Genomic DNA, 20,047 nt, shown 5'->3' with positions numbered 1-20,047 from the left:
AGCAGCTTCCAGTCCAAAGCTTCTTTTCTGCAGCAGTACCAAGAGGCTCCATTGTGCTATGTGGGTTGGTACAATTTACCATGACATCTATGACATGCACTTTTTTAGGGTCAGGGATTTCTTTCACAGTCAATTCTTCTTGACCTTGGGAAATATTAGATTGTTTCAAGTAATTGATAACAGAAGTTTTCAGGGAATTGATTCTGCTCCCATTCAAGTGAGTAGAAAAACCCACTGTTACTGACTTGAATGGTATAGTCTCAGTCCCACCACTTCTATTATTTTATTTTGAGACTTGATATTTTCATAATCGTTTTATGATTCTTAAGTCCTTTTGACTTTCAGCTAATGAAATTACCCTTCTCATTATGGCCTCTATGCATAACTAGCAAAAATAGCCTCCTCATTTTTATTTTAACCTTTTCTTAAATATTGTTGTTTTTCTAGGATATGTTTCATTTTGATGACACTGTCACAGAGGAAAAGCTTTTGAAAGTTCACTGCTTGACATCTGGGAAAACCTATTTTGAATCAAATTTTGCTGAGAATTAAGACATCACAAAACTTTTAGCCCTGTCCTTAGACCACAGAATCAAACCAATTTATTTATGACACAGAAAATAGCTGAAATATAAAAATGAACTAAAAATAGTAAAACACTTTTAAAATCCTAAAGTAGTAAATGAATACTTGGATATACATGTAAGTTACGCTCCTTATTTACTTAGAAAGCTCATAATTTTTCCTTGCTTTTTTGGAGATTATTTTACAGTGTATCTGTTTAAAATTATTAATCTGGCACCTTTCAAGCAGATGGTCAAATAAGTATCTGCGAGCAGCCACAAAAGAGACAGTAGTGACTGTGTTTCTGAGTGGGTGTGGGGAACCTGCTGCTACATTTACAACTATGTCTCCCCTGTCTAATGAAGCCCTGAAACACTAATGCACCTTTCCAGTGTACCATAGGGATTACCATGAAGATGCTGTCTTAGACTTACCATGACACAGTGTTCTCACTTTTTCACTGTGCAGAACTACGACAGTAATTATTTTGTTCTAAAATATGTGGGTATATACAGCCATGACTTCTTAAACACAGACTTTCCAGCATCTCTCAAAACACAGGGGTTTCTGCGCTACTGTAGCATAAGATGTGGTGTGCGCCTGTGTGAATTTACATACCAACACTGCTTCATTAGACATAAGAACATAAAAGACATCTCACTGTGTCAGACCTCTCCCAGTCCCAGGATCTATCACTCTGTTTAAAAAGGGCAAGAACAGATGCTGTTTAGGGAGACAGTGTATATCTGGCTACTTTCTGCTGTTCATTCTTCTAGTCCCTCAAAAGACACACTTTTTTTTTTTTTGGCTGAAGTATCTATTTCCCAGGCTTTTTTATTATTTATTTATAAATTTGTTGTCTATAAAGCCATCTAACTGCTTTTCAACTTTTCTGATAGTACCTCCTTCAGAAGCAAGCTTCAGAACCTCATGACCATCTGCCTAAATTGCTTACTTTTATGTCTTTTAAATTAATTTCCATATAGACATATCATGGTGCGCTCTTTGCAGTACTGCACAGTTTTAAGAACAGATACCCATGCAGTTTATCCATCATCTTCAGGATTTTTTAACCTATAGTTATCTCAGTCTCTTTCTTTTCTATCTGAATTACCAACTTTTTTAATCTCATCTCATAAACCATCTAGTCTATCTCCTTGCTCATTTATTTTCCATTTTCAATGTGTTACACTGTAATTCCACTAAATTGTTCATAAGAATACAACAACCATAAATGAAAGCAATGTTCATGTTGTGGTTACACCAGTTCCAAAAATGGGAAAAATTATGTCTTCTCTTCTGACAACATCCCTCAGTTTCTGGTGCTTTTTTCCCTGCTATTCTCATAGCAGTTAGTAACTCTCATAGAGCTAGTAACTTCAGACCACAGAAACAAATGATACCATGATTTTTCTTCACTTCTATGACTGCCAGTTGCAAGTTCAGTATCTCATAGGAATGGTTCAGGCTATTTTTCATAGCTATAATACTTGACATTTAACTACATCATAGTTTTTCAGCTAATGTCTTGTCTAACCACTCAGTTTTATGTTTCTTGCCAATTGAGGCAGGAGTTAACCAGTAGAGCTTAATGTCACCTGCAGAGATGGAGAACTCAGTTTTTACTCTTCCTCATGCCATGGATGAAAATGCCAAAAAACCTAATCCCTTAGGGAACCATACCACTGACTTCTCCCCATCCTGAAAGATGACCATTTTGCTTCCAGTCCTTTAATCCTTTCAAGCCATAAAGATTGCTTCTGTTGTTCTGTGTGAACACAGTTTGTTGAATATCCTGTAATACTGAACTTCGTCAGAGATTTATGTGTCCCGCAGATCCTCTTTGCTCTGTTCACAACTGAAGCCATGCTGACTCTCACCCAAGAGCCCATGCTTATCCAGGTGCCCAGGGATCTTACTTTTTTTTTTGTTGGCTACTATGGCACTAGGAAAGGAACTCAAGACTCCCTAATCTGTAGGTCAAGGGGCTGCCTTTTCTACAGGCAGGAATTATACTGCAGTCTCCCAGTCCTCTGGCAGAGTGACTGTTTACGACGACAGCTTAGGCACCATGGCAGGTGGGTCTGATACCAATTTCCCTGTTGTGTTCTTCCAGTATTCTCAGGTGACTGCCACCCTAGATACTACTAGCATATAACATACTTATTTGGTCTTACTTTATTGTGTATTTCTTTCAGCTTGATCCAACTTCTCTGACATCTCTGCTGTAAGGAACCCTGCGACCTTTCATCTGGAAAGGCCAACACAAGTAATTCACTGAACTTCTCTTTCATAGCTTTATCACTCCTGACTGTCCCTTTCCCCCCTGTGTTATCAGATGGTCCCACCATCTCCCCATTTGGCTTCCTGGTTTGGATGTTTTTCAAGTTCCTTTTCTATTAGTTTGCACACTTTTTTTACAGAGCTCTTTAAATGAGTGTATCGAATTTTCTTTTTACAATTGATCTGTTAGGTTTTAGGGCCTCCACTGGTCTTATGATGCAGGCAAGATTTCTATTTTTAGTATATTGTTAGAATATACAAATGGCTGCTGTCATATCTTCTGTCACTGAAGAAGATAATGAAAACTGAATGGAAAAAACCCAGGCAACCCAAAATGAAACCCACTTCCTCCAGAACAAAGCAGCAATTTCCCTTCAGAATAAATGACAATGCAATTAAAATTCAGGTGTTTCTTCAAGAAAGTTATGACAGGTGGTAGCTATTGTAACTTTTGGTCACTACTCTAGCTGGCCAGCACATATGTGGGAGGAGGAAGTAAGCCTGCTGTGAACCAGCCTAGCACAAACCCTGTGTACCACTTAAATCCCACTTAATCCAACAAAATAGAGTCTAAGTGGTTTTTAATTAGCAGAGAGGCCTCCTCTAGTCCTTAGCTAAGAGTGAATTTCACCTTTACACACCAGCTGAACTTGACTGATTTAAGACTCATTTGTTGAACTGTTACATATCCATCAGGCTGGAAGGAAAACATATTAAAGCAGAGGGATGGGTGTTGAAAAAGAAAGAACAAATAAAAAAAAACCTAGTAAACTCTGGACTGTCTATGCCTGCATAAGGCTATGGATTGCCTGAACACAGCTGGAAAGGGCTGCCTGCTGCCACGAGGTCTATGGAAAAGCTCTGCAGGGCTGGCATACGCCTGCCCTCCCCACAGCATGCTGTGGCTCAAGACATAGCCCGGGCACATTTTCAGAACGTCCTTGTAATTTTCTGATCAAAGGGGAATTTTGGTCTGTACTGCTCCTCTGAATGATGACAGAATATACTAAAGCAGTAAAATGAACTTGTTTTAAAATGCATGCAGAGAAGGAAGAGGTATATTTGCTATTTAGACACAAAACTGCTTCAAAATCATTCACACACATTTAACTAATAGTTTTGTACAACAGATGCTAAAGGAATCAGAACCAGAGTTATCAGCACTATAACATCCTGATTTCACTCATTAGATTTTAAAAAAATGTCATTTCAGACCACAACTTTCCATCCCTGACTCCCAATCAAAAGTACTTTCCTTTCATGATGTTCTTATAGAGGTGATGGGATGATGATTTCAGCAGAAGTCACTCATCTGTTTTTGACAGATACAGGCAGATTTAAAACTCACTTTTTAAATTTTGTGATTAAGATGACATTCTTATTAGTGAAATATTCAAAATCAGCAGAGAATAAATATTTAGAACTGGGAGGATGATATCACCGGCTGATAAAAAATTTTTCTCTGATCCCTAGTCTGGAGGCATCTTTTCTTTTGCTTGATTTTCAATTGTGATTCAAGTGAGTGCAGGAGTATTACCAATATCTGGTGCTAAGTAAGAAGAAAATTTAAAATAATAATTGTTTCTTTTGCCTGCCAACTACAATAATTCTATTAAGACTTTCAAATGCATGGCTGTGACATTAAGGAGTTATGCCCAAGAGCAACTGAATATTCTGTGTATTTTAATTATACAAAATATAACATTCCATTATGTCGATGTTATTTTTCTTTCTTTTATTATTTTTCAGAACCAGAAGATATTTTATTTAAAATCATACACTGGCACCTCATTAAAGTTGCAGTTTTTGAATGCAGAGCCAAAGATTTTGATAGTACAGCTATTTGAAACACAGATGTTCATTTCAATGGGAGTTAAGACTGCATCTAAGTATTCTCTCTGGACAGAATCACAGTCCTGACTGGGGGCCTCAGTTTATTAAACTGTGTGGATATCTACATCACATCTATACAGTAGACTCTTTGCAGAGAATGAAAAGGAACAATCACTTAAAAATGCATTCCCTTTTTGCTCTGAGTAGAAAATATTATGCCTTCCTGACTTATTTCTCCTGCTGTCTTGCCTTTAGGTTTTGCTCTCCTACATATTTTCAGAGCATACTTAAAGGCTTGTGTCACAAAATGTGGGCAGAAGACCTACAGCTGACCACTTGCCAGGTTCAGTGGCTATAGCACTCACCTGAAATAAATAACTGCCTATCCATGAAATGTTACTCTGTTATTCTCAATGTTCCATATAAAGGCTCACAGAGTGACATGTCTGTCTGTAGCTGCAGAGTGGTGCCTAAGTCAAGAGGCAGAGAAGGTACTCGTACTGTAGCTGTACCTGCTGTGATGCAGGGCTCAATTGATTAATCTATCAGACACAGATACCCAAAAAAAAGAAAAATTCAAATAACAAAAGAAGCTTTACTTTTTATTGAAAATGTAAAAATCATGTGAATCATGTACAATATTTTCTCATAAGGAAAATCTTAGCTGTTTCATAATGTTTCACAAAACTGTAAAACATTTAATTTTTATAAAGACTTTTTCATTAGACAAAGATAAAACTAAAGTAGTATTACAAAGCTATTTTCTAAATCATCAACAGAAAACTGAGAATGTTTAACAGATTAATTCATACAAGTGGCAGGAGAAAGGACTCTTCCATTTGTAAATCTGCAAAAGGACACACAAAGGTATAGAGGGGCATGGGTTTTTTGTTTCAAAACTTTTAAAATTAAGTGACATGTTAAAACACTACAGACGTGGATTCATAGGATGGTACAAGTTCTAGGACTGCATTTCTCTACACTACCTCAAACAGTGCAACAGTGATTCAGTGTAAATCTCTACAGTGTTTCATTGATTTAATACTTGTGTTCAAGTATGTGTCCATGAGAATGATCAAAATCTCTACTTAGCTATTTTAATTTTCTTGTTTATAATATGTTATAAGTTACAGTAGAATATCCCCTTCAGTATGTTTCTAAATCAAATGAACTAATTTCACAATACATTCTGTAATAACCTGTTTAATAATGTTAGCTTGTTCACTTCGACATCTGTTGCAAAAAATACAAGATCATTCTGACTCCAAATGCCAAAAATATAATAAAATTTAAAAGGTCTTTATTTCCATATACAACAAAGCTATTCAGCTAAATTAAAATAAATTTAAGATAACACGACTTTTTTGCAACAGATGACCTTACTGAAAATAAACATTCAAAATACTAGTTACTATTTTTTAAAAATTCTGATAAATGTAACCAAAAGTGTTCATATAAAAATTAATTATGAAAATGTCAGAAGATAAAACATGTTGGCTGTGTAACCAAAACCATTAAGGATGTCTGGCAGGCAAAAATAAATTAATTTGATTAAATTATATGTCATCTGATAATATTTGGTCTGAAAAAGCGTGTGTGGGTGTGTGTGTGTTTATAAATAACAAGATTGCAAAGAGCTGAGAGCCAGCCAGCCTGACAGAGGTCAACTCTTTTTTTGCATTTTTTGCGCATAAAAGTCCCTGCATGTCTCGCAGCATCGCTGATACCACCTCATATCTTGACAGAGGTTCTTCTCTCTTATCACTCTGCAGTACACAGGCCACTGGTCTCCCAGGCACTTGAATGTTAAAGCAGCTGTGAAACAACAACAGCAAAATCAAATAAACATTACTGTTGCCTTTACTAGTGAAGAATCAGGTAGCAAAAGAGACAAGGGCACAAGAAGTGTATCTGGGGAAGAGAAAGAGTAATAGATGTAGATATTTAACAAAAGAAAGAATCCCCCTCGTCCTCCTGTTGTCAATATATTTAACATCAAAAATTTTTAAGGCCAGCTTTATTTGCAAATTGGATTAAGTTGCATTGAACTTAATTAATGTCATGCAGCTATCTTCTCATGAGAGAATGGAGCTCATCTTTCTGCCTTGTTTCACTTATGATGCCTCTTACAAAGTTTATCATAGAAGGACCATGGTACTAAAGCTGGAACTTTGCACATTTAGTTATACAAGCTGTAGCACACACATGGAATTAAAATGGGAACCCAGTGAAAAGCAGGGCACAAGAACAAGATATCGTCCAAAATCCATCACAAACACTGAATTGAGAAAATAAGTCAATTTCAGATTTGAGTTAATCTCCTATTTTAATAGAAGAGAAATTTGTAAAAGAGCTGGTGGCACAATCCCCTTAAGCTTTCACTAGCCCTACCCCCAAATCAAAAGATCTATACTGCATGATACAATGGAATGGGAGGCCAAAATTATCAATACACAGAAGAGAAGCATTGCATTATGTATTTTGGAGATATTAAGGTTTCTACTGGTTTGGATTCTGACTCCATGCTGGATGACATTGACCTGTAGATTACTAATTTCAGTACCACATAATCCATTCCGTGATGACAACATAGCCAAATCTTTTTTTTTTTCTTGAACTTCACATTAAGTCAAATTTTAATTGACACTGTATTTTTTCTGTGGTTCTTTCTGATTCACTGGACTCTGTGACACAAAGCTGCTTATATAACCTCACCAGAGGAAAATCATCAATGATGGGGCAATGGCATCTTGCTTCTGAAAGACCAGCTGAACAGAGAAAGCTGAAGTACGAAGAGGAGGAATCTTCAAACAGTGAAATAGCAAGGAGAGGGCCATAAGCAACAGCAAATTGAAACAACGACTACTGCACAGAAATGTTTAAAGGTTAAAAACCTGAAAGAGAAATACCCTCCACTGTCCTAAAGGAAGTATTGCATATAGTCTGAAATGCCAGTCTTGTTTTCCATGTGGGAGTAATCCATTGAACAGGAAGCTTTATCTTAAAAAGGGCTCTGAAAAATCAGCTGGAAAGGGTGTGCTGTCTTACAGCAAGCCTTTGAATATTCTTGTCATGCTCAAGATGCAAATGAACAATTAGGAGAACTAATGGTAATCATCATCAACAATGAACTAGGAAATAAAAACTACCAGAATTAACATCTCTGTAGTTGCACAATAACATAATTTGCTTAAGAACAATAGAGACTTAAGTTCTGCCAGGTACAGCAAATCTCTTCATTCAAACTAATTTTCCTTCACACATTCTAATACATCAGGCATAGACGTAGACATTTCAACTAAAGACAAGTGGAAAGAGCTGATTGTATTTGAGAAACAAATAAAGGCCTCCTTGATCTCACAAACATCAAGAGAACACAGTTTGCAGAATTTTTAAACAGGAAAGAAGATATTTTTCTTACTTTAGAAAGGTTTGATAAAATCGAATGGGTGAATATATATATCTATAAACATATATATTTATAGTGTCTCTAATATAAATATATTTTCATATGGGATGCTTTGTTCCCATAATACCATACAGTCTCATAATAAGTTCCTTCCTTGCATAACAAAACCCTTCACCATTCTTAGTTGCAGTCTCTACTGTGCATGCTCAAAAACTAAGGCAGGAAGATCAGTCTCTGCATAGAATTTAAATCTCCTGAATATCTCCTGAATCCTAGCCTTCTGTTTTTAAACAGGGATCATCATTACTGTATGGAGAGAAAGAACTGAAAAGAGATTTGTCATTTTTGACTGCTTACCTAACCTGGGTGATGTTATTGTGTTAACATTAATTTTCTCATTGCAGGGATGGAGATGACAGGGTCTGTAAGCTGCAGGCTTTTCTGAAGAAAAGCATTCATTGCCATGCCTTCCCGTGATCTTGTGCATGCACTGGATGACTCGAGACTGCATTCCTTTGCCACAGGTGACGGAGCACTGGAACACACAGAAGACACATTCAGTGGAAAGGTATTTTTGCCTGTAATCATGAACATGAAATGCCAGTCCAGGTGAATTCAGTGGCTGCTTCTTCCAAATTCCAAGATTTCTGCATTATATTGAGTTAGCTAAATGAAAATCAATTTTCAGCACAAATAAACTAGCAGTATTAATTGAAGGACTCATTCCTGCATCCAATTGCTATCAAAGCCCATTTTATAGAGCCTGTGATGAAACTCAAATACAGCAATGTGCCTGAAGGAAGCAAAGGCTACTCTCTTGTATCTGTATACTAATTTACTCTTATTAGAGGTTAAAGTTATGGAAAAAAAATTCACAGATACTAGCAGAGAGAAGAATTTTTAATAAAGCCATTAATTAACCACAGCAAAGATGCTCTTTCTGCTGAGCAGAGTGTATGCCTCCTGTCTTTGCATCACATCTTCATGTTTTCACAGGTATCTCACAGATACAACTCACAGTGTGAGACATGATACCTGGCCTTTAACTATCTTGCCATCTTGGTGCCACAGAGAATGAGGTAAGAAATGAAACAACTGAGCATTGTAACAATGGTAACATTCTACTTCTGTCACAGTAACATAATATATTAGAGTTAAAACTTGGACAGTGCTGTACAGATGCTTAGAAAACCTATTCCAAACAAAAACAAACAAAACAAAACAAAACAACAAAAAAAAAACCCCATGCTTTCCCCCTCTCTGACTTTATGTGAACAAAATTTCCTAAGACATGAATTACTTTTGTGTGTATTGACACACATGCTATTGCTTTAACTACAAATCTATTAAGGAATTACATATTGGAATTTCCTCCTACTCTCTAATGATTTTGACATAAGTGCCCACACATTTCACCAAGTTTTAGAGAAATTTACTATAGAGAACATCTTCAAATACTAATCAATTTCTTGTAATGAATAATCTAAGAGCTCAGGCTGAAAATTTTGCCACATAATCGTGAAAGTGTTTTTCTAAATAATTTTAATTACATAAATGTTCAGAATATATTTCCTTGCGAGACTTCAAGAAGCAGCTGAAAAAAAAACTGAAATGAGAAAGACAAGGAGAAGGTGCTATAACAAAAAATGTTTCCCACCCATCCTGTCTCAAGATGGAGATGGAGAAGTACAGTATTCTGCAAAGTAGGAATAAACCTTGACTACTGGAAATACTAAACAAGTTTGGTTTTGTTATCTGTGTGCTTTTGAGTGACATTTTAAACACTGTTACTTGGAAGAAAGATTTACATGTGCTAAATAGGAAGTAGAGGGCTTGCATCCCAAAATGTACATCAAGAGTGTATATCCTAGTCTCTTGTACCTCTCTTGAGCTCTTATGAGCTCATAAGAGCTCAAGAGAAGTACAAGAGACTGAGAGCTCAAGAGACTAGGATATACACTTGGAGGTTTTCACAAGGGACTGAACTTGTAACCACATGAAATCAAACACTGGCATTTTATAAAGGCAGCAAGTGGACTTGATTTTGCTTCTGTTCTCAGTGAGTCAATACAGAACTGTATGTTGCTGAGTTAATCAGATACAGCCTCCATGAGCCACGGCATGTAAAGATATTAAATTAACAATACATAGTCGTCTATCCAGTATCAACCACAGTTTAACACATGAACAATTATATGGTTTAGAGGAGGGAAATCAGTTAGTACTGTAGAATTTTCAAAGTATGCTATCAACTTTAAATTTAGTATACTGCTGTAAAATTGCTTGAGAAAAGCCTCTCAGTAGAACTCTTTTTCTTGAATTCTCTGCCTTTTCTCTGTGCAGCTAAAAATAATCTGAGTTCCTATAATAGCAAACATTATGCACATGGTCAACATGAAAAATCACACATATACTTAGATGAATTTTATCCCCAATAGCAGACGGAACACAGATTTTAGTCTTGTCAAAATTCTGGCCACTCCTTAAATTCCTCTCATTGTGATGTCAGAGATATTTATTTTTGGAATATTTTAATGAAATTAAAATTGAGACAATGGAATAGCAAAATTAACAACGGGAAAGAAAAGACAAAATTAAAACTATGACACAAAAAGAAAAAATAAGTGAGAATAAAGGGAAAATGAAGGAGATATGATGAAGCTAATATGTTGAAGATGTCTAATAATAAGATAATCTTTAAATGTTACCATAGTGATCTTAATTTAGAGTAATATTGTACACAGTATTACAATTTTTCCCTTCAGTAAAAGATTTGCATGTTTTTCAACCAAAGTTAGAGGATGTCTGAGCTTGTGGTATTCCTTTTGTTATCTACAAAGAAGGAGGACATGGGCAGGTGGACCTGGTACACAAGATCTCAAAAAAAACCTATCTGCCCTTAACCTTAGGTTATCAAAGAGTGAGTAGGTGCAATCCAGCCATCTGGAGTACTGGAGGGGAGAATGCGATTTGAAAACACTAGACTTTTGCTAATAAAATGGGCTCCAGTGGTTTATCTGCTAATTGATAATGCCAAACAATTCATGTAGGCAGGTGCCTTTGTGGAGAGCATTCTGGCAGCAGTCACATCCCTCCATCAGACGAGCTCTAGCCTGAAAGTTTGTTGTGACTGCAGCTGACAGAACACGTAACAGACAGATCTCTCTTGGCTAATCAGTGTTTAGGCGCTGAGTTTCTAGGCAGAATCTGGCAAGATTTTGGCATTAAAATCTTAATTGGTGAATTAATATCCTTTTAATAACTGAGCCTCCACTGGCCTTGGTGAGATATGTCAAAGAGTGCTGTGAAGCATTACAATGTAATTTTCCATCCAAAGATGTAGAGACATTGCAAACATTTAATTTTACCCTTGCTTTACCTACTTTTTAATATCACAACTTTAGACAAAGAAACTGACATCAGAGGATGATTAAATGAAATGTCTCAGTTCATATAGGAAATATGTGGCAATGCAGGAAATAAAGTAATTAGTGGTCTATCTTCTTTTCTCGCCATAGAAATGCACCGAATTTTAACAGTGCATTTATTCTTATTTTGAAAGAATGGGAACTTATTAAGTCTTGTAAGATGTTTGGGGAACATTGAGAAGAGGCAGGGCTACCACAGTGATTTGCAATCCAAAACATTTAAACTCAGCCTAGTCAGTATGTAAGTAAAGCAAGATTTTTTTACACAGCTAGGATTTAAAAATCAATGAGGGATCTGATAGGCATGCTGTGCTCTTCATACAGCAGCAGCAGCAGCAGCAGCGGTGGCATCTGACTTCAAAATTAAGAATTCTACTGACTGGAAGCGAGAAAAAAAAGTATCTTTTTGCCATATCTACATTATCCCATATTCAAAGTAATATGAAATAGTATGAAATAGGGAAAGCAGCAGGCATTTAGCAGTGCGCTTGCTAGCTACACAGGCAAACAGTGAAGTTTCTGTCACCATGAAGTGGCCTTAAACATGAATTTGTTTTGCAAACACATCAGCCAACTGCTGTTACAACTGAGAGAAGACACTAATATTGGACAACAGAAGTACATAATATTTTTCTTCTTTATCCTGAAAAGATACGGGCTTTGTCTGACTTAACTAGGAGACACCTCAGCTTCTGCAGATCAGCCAGATGTACCTTCAGAGCAACAGCTCTGACCCTCATTTTACATTCTAGCTGAAGCAGACTCTTCCAAAACTGCCTCCCAAGCTTGCCTCACCTTTGGATTGATCTCATTGCAAATATTGAATCTGAGGTAAATACCTTTCACTGGATATGCAGCTGTCACATTTTAGGTATTGATTGTGGTATGTAGTTGTAGTGGTTTGGTTCAAAATATCCATTACTTACTTATTTGGCTTCTGTGAGATAAGAATTAGGGGAAAGCAAAGCAGGAACAAAACTTAAAAGAATATAAAGAAGTTTATTAACAGACCTAACAGAAAGAAAAAAAGTCAGACTAAACCTTCAGAACACTTCTCTTCCCCCCACCTTTCTCCCCTCTCCCACTGACAATGTAAAAAGACAACCCTTAAGATTTTTCCAGTCAGTTTACCACCTCTATGATAATCTCTTTTTTTCAGTTCACTTAGGGAGAGGAGTCTCTCTTGCTCATGCTATGGAGACATCTCCACAAGAAACAGTTCTCTCATGGCTTCAATGTCACAGCAAGACAGCCGCCCAGGATGGTTCTCTGCTCGCATGTGAGAGTCCCTTCCCTTGTCTTACAGCTTTCCCCACAACTGCTTTTGAGGATCCAGTCTTGACCATTTTAAGGTTGAGCTGTTCAGAAGCAAAGGTTCTCCTCCCCCATCTCTGGGAGTATCTTCATCTCTAGGAATAGAGGTCTTCTTCCCTGGGAGCAAGGGTCTTCATCATTTTCATCTCTCTCTGTTCATGCTTCTCATCAAATCATAGCTACTTCATCATTTGCTGGTTTCAGCACAGATACTTTTGCTCACAATCACAGTTTGAGCGCTCTTCCCCCCCATTGCTTTTATGAAATTACAACAGGTACTCTGATGTATCATAGTCCATCACCCTAGATTTACAACAGAATTTCAGCTTCTAGGCTTGAAGCATCTCCTCTTTCTCCTCTCTCGGGGTTTCAGCTCTTCCTTCTTCACTGACCTTGGTGTCTTTATGGTGTTTTCTTCACGTGCCCTCACCTTTCCTTTTCTTGTGACTTGGGAGAGGATTGATGTCTGCAGGCGTCATCATTCCCTCTGCAGGAGGGAGCTTACAGCCCTACAAGGGTTAATGTCACCCGGCCCCGCAGCTGGAATTCCCTTATCGCTGTTGGTCACCTGCTCTTTGCCGGGCAGCGGCCTGAGATGAATTTGGGCCGCACTGGAGGGGTGAGGGCCGGCCTGGCCGAGCCGCGCCGCGGGGCCGCCCGCACGGAGCAGGGCCGCGGTGGAACACGGCCCCGTGGCTCCGGGGTGGCTGTGTCCCGGCCAGCCCGGCCCGCACTGAGGGGCTGCAGCTGAGATCTCAGCCAAGCCGTGACGCGGGCCCCCAGTTACCTGTCTGAAAGCCAGAAGCAAGAGAGCTTTCCCGGGCTTTGTTCGTTCTTAAATGTGGCTCACAGAGGTGTGTCAAGCTTCTCAAGTGGCTTAACAAAGTTGCCAATATTCAAACTGGCCAATTGATTGGTTCTGTCAGGTCATAGAGGAAGTTGTAAGCACCTCTTTGCAAAGAATCACTTCCGTGGCTGATGGAGCCCTCTTTAACTAAAAACCCGAACTATGCTAAACCACGACAGTAGTTGAAGCTGTATAGCTTCTGCATATTTCTGGAATTTCCATGTTTAAAACTCTAACGAAGCTTTCCATTTCAAAGAAATAAAAATATTTTCACTTTTACATATGAAGCAGTGAATTCAATCAGAAATAAATTTATCTGTCAAAACTGCCACTGCTTGCATTTTTATGTGCTTCTCTATATACATATATCTATCTATCCATCTATATATATCTAAAGGTAAAGCTTACAGATTTAAGCTTACAGCTTAAAGATTTACAGAAAATGCCCACTCCAAACCAATATGTAGCATTTTCATTAATTCAGCAGGTCTCAGGTTAACTTAAACCCACAGCTTTTATTAGTAGTGATGGAAGAATACATTTCTATAGTTCTTCTTCCCACCCACTCTATCTCCAAAATATCAGTCCTACACATGCAATACCTTATTTTTGTGGGGGTTAATTGCATTTTACTTCTCACTGTTCAGATGACCTACCCTTTAAGGCCATGTAGCCAATTAGCAAAAATTCCCGTAGGACAACTTTATTTGTAGGTTTAGACTAAATGTTCTAATACACAGCCAGAGGGGGTTTTTTATGTGGCTGTTAATCTATACATTTTGGACACAGTCCTAAAGGTACTGTAAAACCATTCAAGCAGCAAGACATGTAAAACATTCCTGTTAAAGATTACAAAAAATTCCTGTGCAAAGACAGTTAACAGCTATTCTTTAAAATCTCTTTTTTTCCTTTCAAAAAAAAAATCTAACCACCCTGTGATTTGAATTTTGTCCTATCTTTGAACTTCTTTTAGACATAATTTCAAGGACAGAAACCTATGTGTTAAATATAACAATCCTTACACTTGGCATGCACACCCGCTACCCAAGATTCCTTCTTTCTGTTCCCTTCCAAAGATATATATTCTGGAGAGAATACATATTCCCAAGGCCAACAGCTGAGGAAGTTGCTGTAATGTGTTAGCTGCTTCCAGCTGGCCTCCATGAGAAGGAGGAATTCCTAAATTAAGGGAAAAATTGTCACTGGCAGACAGTAACAGTCAAAATGCATCTTTCTGCCAAGACAACAGGCAATCACTGAAGAGGCTGATACAATCCACAATGAAAAAGCCAATCTGTGACAGTATTAACAGAATTGACTTGGACAATTTATTTTTGAGAATAAGTGGAGTGTTCAATAAAAGGTTTTACAAGTCTAAGTAGCATTCAAAGCAGAGGCTGACGTGCTCCTAAGGAAACTCAGTGATGAGTTTTACTGGAAATTATTAGCAGAGCATTCCTAATCATTTATGTATAGGTTCATCAGTTCCAGCTTTTAAGCGGTTTCAACCTTTTCATGAAGCAAGTGTGAAACAAGAATAGCAAGCAATCAGACTTTAGCAGCAGGATTCATATTTGCTGACATGCTTGCAAAATCCTTTTCTATTTTGTCTTTATATGAAGTTTGTATTTAAAGGCAGGTAGTAGATAAAGTGGTGCATTTTTTTCCAGCAAAGGCTTTTTACTGAGTTTGGCAATATTCTTAAAGATTACCTAAATCAAGCAAATAATCTGGAGCTTATTTAAGTCCTTTTTTTTTTTTTTTTTTTTTTTTAATATAGGCATTTCTGAATAGTGTAAAAAAAAGAGGGACTGATGGATACAAGCATAAGATGGAGTCTGAGTTCTCACATGCATCATTTCCAGGAAGGTCTTTCTGCCTCTCTCATTTCTGACACACCCAACACCTCAGCATGCCAAATTTAAAATTCAGAACTTGTGCTAAGTTTAGATAAAAAAAATCTGCTGTTGGTCTCTTCTAAGTTTAGAAAGTTTGAGTCGTCCCTATTTATTTTACTTTTACATTCTTTTTATTTTCCTTCTTCTGCCCCTGTCCCTCCATTTTTTCTTTCTAGCTCCTCTTTCTGGGATAAGAGCTTGTACTGCATAGCTCTTCAAAAGAGGTAAGATTTTCAATTAAGTCAGACAGAGCCCAAGTTCCCTTGATAAACTAGAGATAGAGCTCCTATGGTGGAAATCATCATCACCTCATCTCAATAACCTGGACCTTTCTTTTCTCTTTCTTTTTTTTTTTTTTCCTTCCCCTTTTTCCTTTCTTTCTTGAATCCCTTTTAAGGTCCCATGCAGAACAATTTGGTTGTTTGGCAGAGGAGGCAGAACTGCCTTTGGTATCAAGACAAGAAGCAACTCAAAGTTTATGAGTTGATTACAAAAGAAAATTTTTTTTTCCAGGTCAGTATTTATGCACCTATTCTTCAGAATATCACCACCTGTCTACTCTGAATCAGTAGTGGGGTTTGATAGGTTTGAATCTGAATGGGCTCTCTGGACTCAGCTTGGAAGTGGAAAATTCTTTGTCTCCACGTGAAATCCAGGCTCCATCACCCAATTTCTTTCTTGGATGAATTAATGAAACACAATCATCCACTTCATGGTTTAAAAACCAGGATTATCCCAATGACACTGGTTTGTTCTGTTAGAGACAAGCTGGAGTTCAAATCCATAAAAAACCTAAGACCCTATTACAGCCTCCCATTTCCCCCCGATACCATGGAAGGTATCAGCATTTTTCTCTCATCATTAATGACCTATATTAAAACATGGACAAATTCTGTAGTACCATAACAGATCTAGAAAGCCAAGTTTCTCTATATGCTCCAGATGTACTTACACACCATTTTAAATTTTGTATTTATGTTTTCTATAAATCTATATTTAATACAAAAACACATTCAAGTTTTAAGGCAAGTTAAATATACTGCCTCCTGAAATAGTTATTTATTCTTATTTAGGACTTTAGACACACTGCTAAATAGTATTTGACATCATAACACTGGTGGGTTTTACAAATTTTAGCCATGATTGTGCACCTTTGCTTGGGCACTACTGCAGGGACTCCTGTTAGTGAGGAAACAGAAATAAATTTTAGGTTTGGATTTGTGGTTGTCCTGGATGTCTGCCTGTGCTGACTCACCCATGGATGTATTATTGCCACTAGTGCTTAGCAAAGAACAAGACATTATTATATTTCAAATTTTCATATCTGAAATATCATTGCATGGTATTTTGGCAGGACATGACCTTCCATTCATTTTAGCTATCACACATCCAAACAAGAATCTGGAAACAGTTAGATTTCATGACATAATTACCTTTATCTTTCTGATTACATTAGTTGAGTGTGCTATTCAGAACTGATGAAAATGAATTCTTAAAATTAATTTGAAATATTCACCTTTGAGTACATAATTATATCAGGATACATGACAATGCTAGCCTGATGCTCAGTAGAAAACCTTGCAGGGAAAAGCATAGCTCAACAGCACAAAGAAGTAATTAAAGACTTATGGTATTTCTAATGAAAAGACAGGTCATAGAACCCACTAAGGATATAAAGGAAATTTCAAAGGAGGGAAAATGAAACCTCCAAGAAAATCCTTTCTTTTAAAATCTTCTATTTTACCTATTTACTTTTCAGAAATCAAAGAAACACATGTCAAAAAGCTGTTTTGTACAACATAGAATTAAGCACTGGCCTTTAAATATCATCAAACTATGTAGCACTTTCAAGTTTTTCCAGTAGATTGAATAAATGAAAGAACTCTTTTCTGATAATGAATTTACTTCCAGTCACTGTATCTACCAAATTTTAAATAATGAAGACCTGAAATGATAGCAGGTGCCTCACCTAAATGGCTATGAAAGGTATTAAAAAAACCAAACCAAGTTTACAAGGAATCAGAACCCTTAGAACTTCTATTTAGCTGAAATACAAGAATAAAATCATAGAATCAGATAAACTGGAAAAGACCTCTAAGATCATTGAGTCAAACCATTAACTCAGCACTCCCAAGTCCATCACTAAACCATGTCTGTAACTAACACAACTACATGTCTTTCAATACCTCTAGGGATGGTAACTCCACTGTCTGCCTAGGCAGTCTGTCCTAATCCTTTTGCTGAGGAACTTTTTCCTAATATTCAACCTAAGCCTCTGCTGGCTCAACTTGAGGCCATTTCCTCTCATTGCATCACTTGTTACCCGGGAGAGGAGACCAGCTCCCACCTCACTACACCTACCTTTCAGGCAGTTGTAGAGAGAGAGAAAGTCTACCCTGAGCCTCCTTTTCTCCAGGCCAAACAGCCCGAGCTCCCTCAGCCACCCTTCACAGGACTTGTACTCTAGACCCTTCATCATCTTCTGTTGCCCTTCTCTAGACACGCTCCAACACTTCAATATCTTACAGTGAGGGGCCCAAAACTGCACAACCTCACCAGTGCCGAGTACAGGGGGACAACTGCTGCCCAGGTCCTGCTGGCCACACTACTGCTGATATAGGCCAGGCTACCATTGGCCTTCTTGGCCATCTTGGCACAGCTGGCTCATGTTCAGTCACTGTTGACCATCAGCCCCATCCTTTTCTGCCAAGCAGCTGTCCAGCCACTCTGCCCCCAGCGTGTAGCACTGCCTGTGGTTGTTGTGATCCAAGTACACAATCCACCACTTGGCTTCGTAGAACGTCTTACCACTGGCCTCAGCCCATCAATTCAGCTTGTCTTTATCCCTCTGCACAGCTTTCCTACCCTCAGCAAGTCAACATTCCCATGCAACTTGGTGTTGTCTGTGCACTTACTGACGGTGCACTTGATTCCCCTGTCCAGATCATCAATAAAAATGTTAAACACGCCCTATACTAAACCCCAGGGAATACCTCTTAGTGGCCAATTGCCAGCTGGATGTAACTCCATTCACCACTCCTCTCTGGGTCCAGCCATGCAGACAGTTCTTAACAGCAAAGAGTGAGCCTGTCCAAGCCATGGGCTGCCAGCTTTTCCAGAAGAATGCTGAGGGAGACAGTGTCAAAGGCTTTACTAAGGCCCAGGTAGACAACATCCACAGTCTTTCCCTCATCCACTAGGTGGATAACCCTGTCTTAGAAGGAGATCAGGTTAGTCAAGAACTGCTTTTAATAAACCCATATGCTGACTGGGCCTGATCATGCAGGTTCAGTACATGCCATATGATGACACTCAGGATGATCTGCTCCTGACCTTCCCCAGCACTGAGGTCAAGCTGACAGGCCTGTAGTTCCCTGGATCCTCCTTCCAGCTTCCTCAGTACCCTCATGTGGATCCCATCCACCCTCACAGACTTGTCAGCTTCTAAGTGATGGAGCAGGTCACTGACCATTTTTCCTTTCCATTATGAGGGTTTGGTTCCATTTCCCATCCCTGTCTTTCAGCTCAGAATGTAGTATTAAAGATCGAGGCGAAGAAAGTATGAAGCAGTCTTTTCTTCATCCTTTGTCATTATGTTTCCCTCTGCATCCAATAAAGGATGGAGATTCTCCTTAGCCCTCCTTTTTTGTTGGACATGTGTTTATAGAAGCATTTTTTGTTCTTTATGGTAGTAGGATGATTAAATTCTAGCTGGGCCTTGACCCTTCTAATCTTCCTGCATAACCTCACAACATTTTCGTAGTGCTCCTGAGTTGCCTGCCCCTTCTTACAAAGGTCACAAACTCTTTTTTCCCCCCCAAGTTACAGCCAAAGCTCTCTGTTCAGACAGTTAGCTCGTCTTTCATCACATAGGGACAGACAACTCTGGAATCTTTAAGATTTCTTTCTTGAAGAATGTTTAGCCTTTCTGGACTCCTTTGCCATTCAGGACTGCCTCTCAAGGGACTCAGTCCATCAGTCTTCTAAACAAGCCAAAGTCTGCCCTCTGGAAGTACAAGATGGCAGTTCTGTTGCCTCCTCTCCTTACTGCTTTGAAAACTGAAAACTCTATCATTTCATGGTTGCTGTGCTCAAGACAGCCTCTGAAACAATTATTTCAAAAGAAATTTTCAAGATTTGGTTATTTCTTATGTTTTTAAAGTGTTTTCATCTTTTCACTAGTCATAAGTTACCAGAAAACAGCAAAAAAGTGACAATCACACAGGTTAAAACAAAACAACAAAAACCAAACAATAAATACTTTTGAGACAGAAAAGAATTTCATAGAAGATCAAGTTTATCACAAAAATGAACACCTGAGGCAATATTTTCTTTAGCTGCATGAAATATAGGATAATGGAAACATGAAAGAAAAGAATTTCCAACTAACAAAAATCAGCTAGGTCCCACCAAAAAGAATGGATTACATAAATTTTAACAGAAACCAAGTGAACCAGCTATAAGAGTTATG

At 38.0% G+C, this 20,047-nt stretch overlaps 1 protein-coding gene across 1 annotated transcript in view; it reads right to left on the bottom strand.

The window, feature by feature from the left end:
• Positions 1–5,255: 5,255 nt before the first annotated feature.
• Positions 5,256–20,047, bottom strand: part of ADAMTS19 (ADAM metallopeptidase with thrombospondin type 1 motif 19) — a 135,106-nt gene continuing 120,314 nt past the window's right edge. The window contains exons 22-23 of the mRNA XM_048292123.1: positions 8,447–8,624; positions 5,256–6,495 (exon numbers count right to left, since the gene is read on the bottom strand). Coding sequence (XP_048148080.1) covers positions 6,344–6,495; positions 8,447–8,624 — 330 coding nt within the window. The 3' untranslated portion in view covers positions 5,256–6,343. The remainder of the gene's footprint in view (positions 6,496–8,446; positions 8,625–20,047) is intronic.

This window comes from Corvus hawaiiensis, chromosome Z (genome assembly GCF_020740725.1).
Source record: "Corvus hawaiiensis isolate bCorHaw1 chromosome Z, bCorHaw1.pri.cur, whole genome shotgun sequence".
Lineage (NCBI taxonomy): Eukaryota > Metazoa > Chordata > Aves > Passeriformes > Corvidae > Corvus > Corvus hawaiiensis.
This window is presented reverse-complemented; position numbering and strand designations above follow the sequence as displayed.